The following is an 11842-nucleotide window of genomic DNA, read 5'->3' as shown; positions in this document are numbered from 1 at the left end:
CAACGTCTAATGCAGAAGTAGAGAGCGCTTCATGCGGCACACCCTCTCGCTGCACACGGAGCCTGGTCCATCATTTCCCCATTTCCCATTTCCATTTCCATTTCCATAGTCAGCCATTCCGACACACCCACGGGCTCCGAATAGAAGAAGAAAATCAAATCAGCACCCCCACCGTCTCAAGTGGGTTAGGTATCTTTAGCGGACGGCAACGTCGACCTCCTGGCCCTCAAACGCCGGCAGCTCAGCCTCAATGTCCTTCCACTCCTTCGAACCCTCAACGATGCTGAGGACGGCTGCCACAATGGCATCCTCGTCAGCGCGCACCTGCTTGGTCGAGTCACGGTCACGCAGAGTGTAGGTCGAGTCCTGCACAGATTGGAAATCGATCGTGATGCCAAGAGGGGTACCGAGCTCGTCGTTGCGGCTGTAGCGCTTGCCAATGGTCGCCGAGGAATCGTCGATGCGGCTGGAGACGCCGACCTTGCGGAGCTTCTGCGAAATCTTCTGAATAAAGGGCTTGAACGCCTTGTTGGCCGACAGGGGGACGATGAGAACCTTGGTAGGCGCGACCGTCGGGGGGAAGGACAAGACCTAGAGACTGGTTAGAAAAAAAATGTTCGTGTCAACAATCGAGTGACCATTTTGCACTTACGCTGCGGGCCTCGTCGCCGCCATCGCTGCCACGGGTCCAGTAGGAGTGCTCAATGAGCGAGTAGAGGATGCGGCCGATACCGAAAGAGGGCTCGATGACGTTGGGGGTGTACTCCCTCGTGTTCTCGACCTTCTTGCGGAACTCAATCGTCACGAGATCCTTGCTGATCTCAACCTTGCCGTCCGCGACGCCAGCAACCTCGAGCTCGAGGCTGCCCTTCTCAGACAGCTGCTTAGCGAGAGCCTCACGCTGCTCCTGCGAGGTGGCCTCGAGGGCAGCCTCAACAGTCTTGCCGTCCTTCTTGAACTTGGGGCCAAACTTCTTCTTGTCGACCTCGACCTCCCAGAGCTCACGGACAATGGGCTCATCCAGACGATCCCTGACAATGAGAGGGGCACCGGTCTTCTTGGCGTGGACGGTCAAGTCGTAGGCGCTCCTGTCGGCACAGCCAACGCACTCGATCCAGCCAGACGAGGTGAGGAGCTCAGCATCCCAGCAGTCGGTGGCGTAGTGCGCCATCTCGTTCTGCATGTGCTGCCTGAAGCGAACCTTGGACATATCCACACCAATTTTCTTCAGGAAGAGAGCGATACGGGCGATGAAATAGCCGAGAGTCTCATTGTCGACCATACCAGTCCTGACGGCCTCGCCAATGGTGGCGTGCTTGATATCGGTCTTGCCGGCGAGCTGGACGTCGCGCGCGAGGAGGGCGAGCTCCACGTTCTCCACCTCGGAAAACTTGGGGTGCTTCTTGCCGCCCTCGGGGTCGACAAAGTGCTCAATCTCGGCCATGAGGAACTCGCGCACACGCAGGAGACCGGCACGGGGCGAGATCTCGTTCCTGTAGGACTTGCCGATGGACGCCGAGGCGAAGGGCATCTGCTGCTGGTTGAACTCGAGGAGCTTGGCGAAGTTCAGGAACTGGCCCTGGGCCGTCTCGGGACGCAGATAGCCGGGAAGGTTGCTGCTGGGGCCGATGGCGGTCTGGAACATGAGGTTGAAGGAGACGGGGGGCGAGGGCTGGACGCCGGTGAGGGGGTTGCGGAGGTCGAACTTCTTGATGAGCTCGCCGAGCTCCTCGCCGTTGTAGTTGTCAATCTTGGCCAGAACCTCCTCGTACTCCTGGACGACGGCATCCTCCAGCTTGATGGCCTCCGTCTTCTGCTTGCGCTTCTTCTTCTTGGTGGGGTCGTCGACCTCCTCGACCTTCTGGCCGCGGGCCTCCTTGTCACCCTTGAGGCGTGCCTCGAGAACGTCCTCGACAAAGTGGTCGGCGCGGAGAATGTCGCCGTTCTTGGGGTCCTTGCACATCCAGTCGGCAAACTTGTCGACGTGGCCGCTGGTCTTGAGGACATCGTGCGGGGTCAGGACGGTGCAGTCGACTTCGAGCATGTCCTCCTCGAGGATAAAGTGTTTCCTCCAAGCATCGATAATGTTGGCCTGCAGGGCGCAGCCGGGAGGGCCGTAGTCGAAGAGGCCACCGACGCCGCCGTAGATCTCGAAGGAGGGGGTGAAAAACATGCGACGACGTAGCAGGGCATCGAGCACGGGGCGGTCGAGGGGCTGACCCTTGAGGGTGGTGGCGGTCGAAGACATCTTGTCGTGATCTTTCTGGTTCTTGCGGGAGACCAGAACTTGTGTTCGGGTATGGTGGGCTGTGGACGAAAAGAGACGCCGCGAGCACGAAGAGGGGGAGGGGTAGAAAAAAGTGGCCTGCCGAACTTCGCAGAAGCTAGGAGCGGAACGAATTGAAGTGGTGCGTGGTGGGGTGGTGAGAAGGCGAAGGAGCTTCATTAGAGCTAGACGAATGGGGGGGTAGCAGGCTGTGGGTGAGTCATCGGCCCTGGCCACTCTTGGAGCAGTGAGGCATCTGGCTGCTGGTCGCTGGCTGTTGCTCGCTGCAGGGCAATGAAAGACAGAGGGGGTGGGTAGCTTCAATTGGGGGTTTGGACGGGACGGCTGCTGCAGGCGTGTGACTCTTTGTTTTGTGTTTGCGCGTCTACCTTACCCTGATCTGACGTGGAGCGTCACTACCCGTAACGAAAATCGCTTGTCACTTGGCCTGGGCTTTTGCTGCAAGCCCCGCGATGCCATGTCGGTAATTCCTCGGAATCTGACATGAGCATTTTCGCAGGGGGTGCTATCCCCCCCCCTTCGTCACTGGCTGTATCCTAGTCAAGGTCTGAAAAAGGACCCTCCCCGCTAATGCGAAGCATGTTGGAGAGCCCCGCTAAAATTTCTCTGGCCCAGCCTACGATTTTCTTCAAGGGCCTGAAGAAAGACTTCGCTGCGTGTACGAATCGAGTTCAGACGGCCACCGCACCTCGACAGACTGCAGGCAATCCGACACGATGGGTTCACAGAAAGCCGGCAACCGGTCCTCCGGGGCCTCGTTGTCCATGAAGACGAGCAACAAGATGAGGCGCAAGCAGATGTTCATCGAAGACAAGAAGGTCAAGGACAAGCAGCGACATGAGGAGCGACACCGCCGCAGGAAAGAGGAGGCCAAGAACCCTGAACTTCGCGAAGCCCGACTCGCCAAGAACAAGCCCCAGACCCTCGAGACGAAGCGAGTGTGGGACGATGTCGACGACGACAGTTTGGGCGCCATTGTCGACGTCGAGAAGCTCAAGAGGCGGAGACTCGAAGAGGAGGAGCGGGCTGCCAATGAGGCGATGGAGGTCGATGAGGAGGAAGACGACGAAGATGATGATAACGACAGCATGCTCGACTCGGGTGACGAGGACGATGAGGAACGGCAGGCCAAGCTAGAGGAGAAGAAGGAGAAGAAGAAGCGCGCGAAACGCGACGACAGCATGGCACCCTCGACCACCAGCACAAACCTTGACCTCACCCCCTCCTCGCTGTCGACAAAGTTCCCGACGCTCTTCACAGACATCCCGCCGCCGCCTCCCAAGATCCTCATCACGACATCCCTCAACTCGACCCTCCACCACGAGGCCGACATCTTCTGCACCCTCTTCCCCAACTCCAACTACATCCGCCGCACCCAACACCACTACGGCCACAAGTATTCTCTCCGCGAGATCAGCCGCTTCGCCGCCAATCGCGAGTACACCGCCGTCGTCATGCTGCGTGAGGACCAAAAGGTCCTCACTGGCCTGACCGTCGTCCACCTCCCCTCTGGCCCAACCTTTACCTTCTCTGTCACCAACTTTATGGAGGGCAAGAAGCTGCCCGGCCACGGCAACCCCACCAACCACTACCCGGAACTGCTGCTCAATAACTTCAAGACCCCCCTTGGCATGCTGACGGCCAAGCTCTTCCAGACACTGTAAGTCCCCACGCCCTGCTGCTGGTCATAGTCATCTGCCGGAAGAGTAGTCGTTAACATGAATGCGCCACCCCCCCTTAGTTTCCCACCACAGCCCGAGTTTGTCGGCCGCCAGGTCTTGACGGTACACAACCAGCGCGATTATCTCTTCTGGCGCCGCCACCGCTACGTCTTCCGTGACAAGCGCACGACCGAGAAGAACATCACGACCGCCGAGGGCAAGGACCTCGAGGGCGTCGAGGGCATCAGGGTTGGCCTGCAAGTGAGTATTCCTCGGAACAGTCTCCGTCAGACATTGTTTAACAAAGTGCCAGGAAGTCGGACCTCGCTTTACTCTCAAGCTGCGGAGAGTCGACAAGGGTGTCGGCCGCGCCGGCAGCGAGGGCGAGGATGCCCTGCAGTGGGAGTGGAAGGCAAGATGGAGATGACGTAAGAGGTTCAACCTGTAAATCAAATACCCCTACGAGTCTCGTATGACATACTTCAAGCTTTCGGCACCGAGAATGTACGGCAGTGTCTCGGTCATTCCAGGCCCATGATCGCGAACACGCGAAGAGCTTGTCTCAACCCGATGTCATTGCTTCTATCTGAACTAGTCTTGGTTCAACCGTTGAACTAAATATTGGATCGTGAACGCCATTTTCAGACGCCCCCCTGCAGTTCGCCTGCCCAAGAAATCAATGGTCCTCTCTAACTCCACCTGTCGGGGTATTTACAATCAACGAGTGCCTGCCAGACCACAATATGTCTCATGTGGCACTCAGATGGACACGACACTAGCTTTTGGCTTTATGTTCGAGCATCACCGCAGAATACCTGTATCATGTTGAGACTCAAACGTACTAGGAGCTAGGCGCGGAGGTTCACTTACGCAAGAATGCCTCCAATGGCAATGAGAACGCCGAAAATAGATTTATCGTCAACACTTCGTCCGGAGAGCATCCAGCCCAAGGCCACGATAGTGCACGTCTTGACGTGGCCCACCACTGTGCTCGAGACAGGACCAGTCTGAGCAACGATGAAGAACTGGGAGATGTTGATGAGAGAGGCACAAAGGCCAGACTGCGGGTTTCGTTAGTTCTTGAGAAGGGTCCGGGACGAGACATGTACAACGCACAATCAAGATGAGAATCCACCGCGGAAGGGCCACCTCTGACCATACCGGGAAGTTGTCCACAAATGGAATAGCGTATAGAAGTAGAAAGGCAGCAATCGGCGCCTGGTTGTGCAGCAGCTGCATGCTTGACATCTCAAGCTTGCGGTGATAGCTCGCGATCCAGACCGTGTAGAGTGAAGAGGCGAAAATGCCTGAAAAGGCGAAAACAACACCAAGCACAGACGTGCTGTTGATTGCAGCATCCGATGTAGGTCGTGTATCATAGTAAGAGACCATGCCGACGCCAAGGCACGCCGGGATCAAGGCGACCATGGCAGCACGAGGCAAGGTGGCCCGGTAGAGCACGAAATTCATAAGTGCCACAGTCGGGGTCAGAAGAATGCGGGCGAGCTGGTAGAAAGTGACCGAGGAGAAGGCGAGTGACAAGTTGGGAAGGATGACGTTCAGGCACATTGCCACAGACAAAGGGATCAATGCCTTGATCGAAGCTCGCCGGGGGACGAACAGGGCAAGAGAAGGTCGGGAGAGAAGGTGCAGTGTAAGCCAGGTGACGAAGAAGTGGAAGGCGGCAAACGTCAACTGGCAAAGTTTCAATGATGGATCTGAGAAGATGGCCTTGTTCGTGAAGACCTAACGCACTGCGTTAGTGTCATGATTAGAGAGAAAACAGCTCTGGATCTCTCACAATGCAGATAGTTGCCAAAGTGTTGATGAGCATCCATAGGAGCGCAATCCGAGAGCTGGCTGGCTGTTCCTGTGTTTTTTCAGACCTGGAGCCAAGCAGATGGTCGTCTGGCAGGCCATCATCGTCGTCGGTGTGATCGACGGAACCTCTCTGTCCTTCCTCCTCGTCTCCATACAAGGAGGCCGATTTGGTCAGGCCTTCACGTTCATCTATTGTGCCTGTTTCGGTGGCTGACGAGCCAAATGATGGCGCTCGATCCATGGCGACGGCTTGCGTTGACATGGCGAAAGAATGACTGAGCCTTAGTTATAGCAGCAGAGGTCGCTGACGTGGAGGCTTCGAGAGCAATTATTTGGCCTTCCAAGTTTGATGATGTAGAAACGCGCGCGTCTTGGTACGAGCCGTTGGTGGCTAAGAGCCGTCTTGGTCGTACCTGGTGTAAGGGCGCGTCCCAGAGGCCGGATACTGGATGGAATGCGGGACAGACTAGAAGGGAGGAGAGATGGTCAGGGCTGTCAACGTGCGGGCTAGCCACTAGATAGCCACCGGAATGACTCCTCGGCTTTGAAATCAGCAGGAGAGACAACGTTCGAGACTCGCACTTTGAGACGAATTAGGCTCTTTCACGTCTCGTACGACGCAATGTGTTCTAACTGCTGCGGTCTAAAGGTGAAGATCTATCTAAGCACCTTGGGTAGGTACCTAGGTACCTAGCCAAGCTTTGGCTACTGACTGCGCTAGGACGACTCAAACGCGATAACAAGGGCATGGGCAGACCAACCAGAGGTAGGGGAGGCAGGGGTGCCTTCCAAAAGAAACCAAAATTTGGCTGCTCCTACCAGACTTGAGAAGGCTTGTCTGGTAGGTGGTTTCGATTCGGGTGGCAGGAGCTACCTAGGAAGCGGCGTCCGAGCCCGGGGGCGGTCCTTGGTGCTCTGAAACAGTGCATCGCGACGAAACCAATCTAACAAGCCCGTTGTCCGTGATTGACCCGAAGGAGCCGCATATACATTGACTTATTCTGTTCGAGCCGCCGACATGCTAAAATTCGCGGTCCGATCATCACCCTGGACTTCTCTGCACCGTTGGGCGACGGTTCAAGCGGCGGTCCTTCTCCCAAGCCCAGTGGCTGGACGCCGAACCCTTGATGAACGAGAAATTGCTCTCAAGGGATGACGACCTTCAAAGGAAGATGTGCGGAGCCATCCACGCGCCATTATGTGCCTCGCCTACAAGTACTACCTATCTACCTATGGTAAGGTTCATCCGTCAGACGACGTTTGCTGTAAAGTTCAGACGGAACACTCCGATACAGACCTCATACATTTCACGCAATGGCATCGAAACCGCAGCAAACACCTAGCATCTGAACGAGCGACAATTCATTGGGGGGCGGAGGATGCCATCTGCCCGGAGAGTTTTATGATAGTGTTCACTACTGATCATGGTTGCATTCCATGAACCTTCCAAAGCGAAACGCGTCACCCTAGCACTGGCCAGGTAACAACGGCTGGCAAAAAAGTGTCATGTGGCCATTTTTGTCTTTTGTGCTTGCAAAACACACAAACAGGACGCTGAATATGCCATGTCTCAACATGCAGTTTTGCAGGCGTGTTCCTCGCCGAGAGTGTCAGGTCTTTTGAGCTGGGCGTCTAGCACCATGTTCTCTCTGGGCCACCGCTTGGTGTGTGTCCGTCACTTCAAAGCCAGTCGCAGGTTAACTTTACGATCTAGGGGTTGCGACCCCCACCTGCTTCGTTAGCGCCGCACTTGCGTGACCGCCCCTGATCCCCATTCCCCAGACATTCAAGGAAACTTTTCTAGCCTTGTCAAGATTATTAAATGTACAAGGCCATGCGAGGGGCACATTGTGCCTGGCGTGGATGACCACGACGTGTCAAAGAATGACCAGGGCTTCACTGAACTTACTGACGACAGTCTTCAGAGGCTCCCATGGTATTTGAGGGGAAGGAGAAGCCAAGACACCTCGTCTGCACCTGCCAGGTCGCGCCCACCATCCTCGATACACCATCTTTCAACACGTCGATTCACTATCATCAAAGCGATAATAGAGACGCTCTGACCAGCTACGTGAAGTCAGCCAAGACATTGCCCGCCAGCACGCGCAACCTCCCTTGCTTCACCTTCACCTGCCTGCAACAGGCCATCTGGACGTGCGTGCTCCGTGCGAGGCGTAGCTTGTTTCCCGGGACGAAACGCCAACATCTGTACGACTCATTCGGTATGCTCGTCTATTGATAGACTACCAAGAAGACAAAAATTTCCTCTGCCCCGTCGAGGAATAGGTGAGTGAGCAGGACTACCCCGCTGGGCGTAACGCACGACCATGGTGATCGTAGGCGGGGGTCAGACCCTGATCTTCCTCATAATACGTACTAAGGCAAAAACCAACAACAGTAGGACGCCAGCAACACCTTCTTCATCGGCCCCAGCCCTGCGATTGAGTCTGAAGGATTTCACGAGCTACAACATCAGTGCCTCTCTTCTCATCCGCTTGTGTTTCCGCCCCATTCGCGCAACACTCCGCGCCACTGCCCCTCTTGATCCTGATATCAATACGCGATAACGTGAAGTATCCTGGCTCGCGTGATCACCCTAAACATCCTCGTAATGACACAACTCAAATCCAACGGCGCATTAGGTGAGTCGCTCAGTACGCATCGTAGGATGCTTCACTTACTGACGCGTGACGCCCTGTCAGCCTACAGCCACAGCCATCGCAAATTCTTTGAGGATGGGGGCATCTGGAAGGAAGCGCCGCTGCTCACAGGTAGCACCAAGTATGAGCCTCTTGATGATGTCAAGAACATCATGATCACCGGCGGCGCTGGGTTCATGTGAGTGCTGTCCTTAGATCCAGACCCAGCCACCGGGCCGGTGTCGCGCCATGCTAACACTCTCAGCGCTTGTTGGTTTGTGCGACACTTGACACTGACCTACCCTGACGCCTACAACATCATCTCCTTTGACAAGCTCGATTACTGCTCGTCGCTCAACAATACGAGGGCCCTGAATGAAAGGAGCAACTTCACCTTCGTCCAGGGCGACGTGACAAATCCGAACGAGGTCCTCAACTGCCTGAAGCGGTACAATATTGACACCGTTTTCCACTTCGCCGCACAATCCCATGTCGATCTCAGCTTTGGCAACTCCTATGGGTTCACGCACACGAATGTCTACGGCACCCATGTATTGCTCGAAAGCGCCAAAAGTGTTGGTATCCACAAGTTTATTCACGTCTCTACCGACGAGGTGTACGGAGAAGTCAAGGACGATGACGACGATTTGCTCGAGTCGAGCATCTTGGCCCCGACGAACCCATATGCTGCAAGCAAAGCCGCTGCCGAGATGCTGGTACAGTCGTATCAGAAGAGTTTCAAGTTGCCAGTCATTATTGTTCGCAGTAACAACGTTTATGGCCCACACCAATTCCCAGAGAGTACGTTGGACAACGCTGGAAATTTACTTACCAGTGTCCTGCTAACTTGGCAGAAATTATCCCCAAATTCACGTGTCTTCTGAACCGTGGCCAGCCGGTTGTCCTCCACGGAGATGGAACCCCGACGCGCCGGTACCTGTTTGCTGGCGATGCCGCCGACGCTTTCGACACGATTCTGCACAAAGGCCACATGGGCCAGATCTATAATGTTGGATCCTACGATGAGATCTCCAATCTCGACTTGTGCAGTAAGCTGCTACGTGAGATGGACATTTCACAAGGGGGACCGGAAGACTTTAAGAAGTGGGTCAAGTACACGCATGATAGACCGTTCAACGACCACAGATATGCCGTGGACGGCACCAAGTTGCGCCAACTTGGGTGGGAACAGAAAACAAGTTTCGAAGAAGGATTGAAGATCACCGTCGACTGGTACCGGCGATTCGGAGAGGAATGGTGGGGCGACATCAGCCAGATTCTGACCCCTTTCCCCATCGTTGCCGGGCTTGAGGTGGTACCGGATAAAGGGGTAGTCACCGACGTGCCGCAGCAGGCTCGAGAGGAAGGGAGCAAGAAAAGAAAGGTCGACGGCTGAGGGGGGCGGAGTATGCCGTAGCTGTGTAGACGAGACGAAACTTTCACCATGCTTCAACATGGATTGGTAAGGTTTCTCGTGCCATGATTTAGGGAGCGGGGCGTACCGGTATGTCGGCTTGGAGGAAAGTGGGTTGAAGCAACAAGAGATCACAAGTCAACCTGGCGCATGGAGCACCTAGCTAGACAGTAACGGAGAGGGGGGATTGGGCAGAGAGGTGTGTCGTTCTTCTTTCCACGCATCGCAGCTTATGCAATCATTAGATCGACTCAAGGCTTGGTCACAGGTACACACGGAATACAAACGCTTGAGCCCGCGGATCTGGTTCTCGTATCTGTGCATATGCGTGTAACAACCCCGAAGGGTCTCCTCCCCGTCGGCACCGCTGCACGAGTGACAATCGGCGCCGCTCTTGGCAATGCCGGCACGCATCCCCCCCCTGGCTGCCGGTCGGGGTGGGTTCATCTAACGAGACAAGAAAGGGAACCTGTACCGCGGCCTGGAAGTTTAGGGATAGGTGCCCAATGAGGGAACTGTCACCCCGTCGTCGGGCGCCGTTGGGGTTTTGTGGGCGCCCACCAGGGGCCAAGTGGGATCTACCTCGTGGTACGAAGGACAAGTTTAGCGGGTGCAAGAACGTGGAGCGAGCATGGCAGCGTTGCCCGCTTGCACATCATGGAACAGAGCTACGCCCCATTGTCATACGCACACTACTTGTGCTGGCGAGGGCCCTCCCCCCCTCCCCTCTCTCACTCCTTACCAAGGCCGGTTGCAGGCTGGGCTGCAGTGGCGCCCGTTGTGATGGCGGGATGGATGGGTGGCCCGCGGGGGGCTGTCTATCCGGTGGATCGTTGCCACAGAGGGCCTGGGCTGACCTGGCATGCGCTCTGTTGGGTTGTTTGCGGGAGTAGAGAGGGGGCGAGGAGTGTGAGGCGGGGGGTGGCGGCCACCAAGAGTCGGGGAAAGCGGGTAGACGGACGGCGGGGACGAGGAGGTGCCTGTGCAGGGGAATGCAATGCAGTGCGTTGCTGGGATGGGCACATACAGGCACAAGGAGATCAAGGCACCGCCAGACAAGGTCGGTTTGTGTGGTTGCATACCCACTCGAGTCAGTTGCAGCATCATAGATGTGCTCCCGTTGATCCTGGGTACCTGTTTCCTGACGTGGTAGGCATTCGGAGGCGGCGTAGAGGGCGACTGGATGGTCGGCGTTAACCCCCTTGACAGGCCTAGGGGTCATCGAATGTGGATCAACGGAGACAAGGTCGGGTTGTATGCGAAGCGGGTTGCCGTGCCTCTGTGCCTGGCTGGGCCGACGACTGACAACTGCAAAGTGGCCGAGAGGTGCTGAGAAAGACAGCTGTCAGCCTTTGGCGAAGGCTTGTCGTCGGGGTTAAGCCCTGGTGCATGTACGTACAGCACAACAGGTAGGGTACTGCAACTCAGGCACCGACCGGGGGGGCAGTCGAACAGGGCCTGAACGACCGGGATCGGGGGTAACCTCGAGAGAACCGATGCGCCATTTGGGTCAGAGATTGCAGGTGATTGTTTGGTGGGTGATCATTGGCCTGGACTACGCAACCGGCTTGACAAGAAGGCCAAGAATCCGGCTTTGGTTGATATGCCTTGGGAAGCAGCGGGCGGAGCGAACGCCGTTGTACCGTGCCTGTCGAAGCAGCTTCCATCTGCCGTTGCCACTCCGTCGAAGGCCGGGTCCAAGGAGAATATGCCGGGAAGGCCAGCCGGATGAACATCGACATTCAGAAGGGATTGTCGTGCTCCGAGCTTGCCGGAACCGACTGTAACATGGACAATTAGTGTCAAAGTACAGATACCAGTAAAAAAAAGTCCGCTGTCACATCGCAATTGGATTCGACAACCCACAAAGTTGGAGGCTGCTCGGGCGGCCCCTTGTTCCCTGTAATGGACCAGGAAAAGCAAGCCACGGACAGTCAGGGCCACCGTTCCTCCGCATGCATCCTACATGTATAACTTTGTGGTAATCAGTCGGGGCAGGACAGGGGGTGTCCATCCCCGT

At 56.1% G+C, this 11842-nt stretch overlaps 5 protein-coding genes across 5 annotated transcripts; 3 read left to right on the top strand and 2 right to left on the bottom strand.

Annotated features, from left to right (window-relative positions):
* Nucleotides 1–195: 195 nt before the first annotated feature.
* VDBG_06790 (glycyl-tRNA synthetase) lies at nucleotides 196–2248 on the bottom strand (the record flags this gene model as incomplete). The annotated part of the gene is made up of 2 exons (XM_003003182.1): nucleotides 196–591; nucleotides 653–2248. The coding sequence occupies 2 exons, from the start codon at nucleotides 2246–2248 to the stop codon at nucleotides 196–198; spliced, it is 1992 nt and encodes a 663-aa protein (XP_003003228.1).
* Nucleotides 2249–3003: 755 nt separating this feature from the next.
* Nucleotides 3004–4375, top strand: VDBG_06789 (brix domain-containing protein; the record flags this gene model as incomplete). Its single annotated transcript, XM_003003181.1, has 3 exons — nucleotides 3004–3947; nucleotides 4029–4209; nucleotides 4262–4375. 3 exons carry the CDS (start codon nucleotides 3004–3006, stop codon nucleotides 4373–4375), a joined length of 1239 nt encoding a protein of 412 aa, XP_003003227.1.
* A 130-nt stretch (nucleotides 4376–4505) lies between these two features.
* On the bottom strand, nucleotides 4506–6010 carry VDBG_06788 (solute carrier family 35 member E3; the record flags this gene model as incomplete). Its single annotated transcript, XM_003003180.1, has 4 exons — nucleotides 4506–4763; nucleotides 4819–5009; nucleotides 5065–5694; nucleotides 5750–6010. 4 exons carry the CDS (start codon nucleotides 6008–6010, stop codon nucleotides 4724–4726), a joined length of 1122 nt encoding a protein of 373 aa, XP_003003226.1.
* A 1692-nt stretch (nucleotides 6011–7702) lies between these two features.
* On the top strand, nucleotides 7703–8008 carry VDBG_06787 (predicted protein; the record flags this gene model as incomplete). Its single annotated transcript, XM_003003179.1, has 1 exon — nucleotides 7703–8008. One exon carries the CDS (start codon nucleotides 7703–7705, stop codon nucleotides 8006–8008), a length of 306 nt encoding a protein of 101 aa, XP_003003225.1.
* Nucleotides 8009–8380: 372 nt separating this feature from the next.
* Nucleotides 8381–9804, top strand: VDBG_06786 (dTDP-D-glucose 4,6-dehydratase; the record flags this gene model as incomplete). The annotated part of the gene is made up of 4 exons (XM_003003178.1): nucleotides 8381–8411; nucleotides 8472–8607; nucleotides 8674–9209; nucleotides 9263–9804. The coding sequence occupies 4 exons, from the start codon at nucleotides 8381–8383 to the stop codon at nucleotides 9802–9804; spliced, it is 1245 nt and encodes a 414-aa protein (XP_003003224.1).
* Nucleotides 9805–11842: the final 2038 nt, after the last annotated feature.

The sequence above is a fragment of the Verticillium alfalfae genome, genomic scaffold, assembly GCF_000150825.1.
Source record: "Verticillium alfalfae VaMs.102 supercont1.8 genomic scaffold, whole genome shotgun sequence".
Classification (NCBI taxonomy): domain Eukaryota; kingdom Fungi; phylum Ascomycota; class Sordariomycetes; order Glomerellales; family Plectosphaerellaceae; genus Verticillium; species Verticillium alfalfae.
Note: the sequence above shows the minus strand (reverse complement) of the source record. Positions and strands in the feature narration are given on the sequence as shown.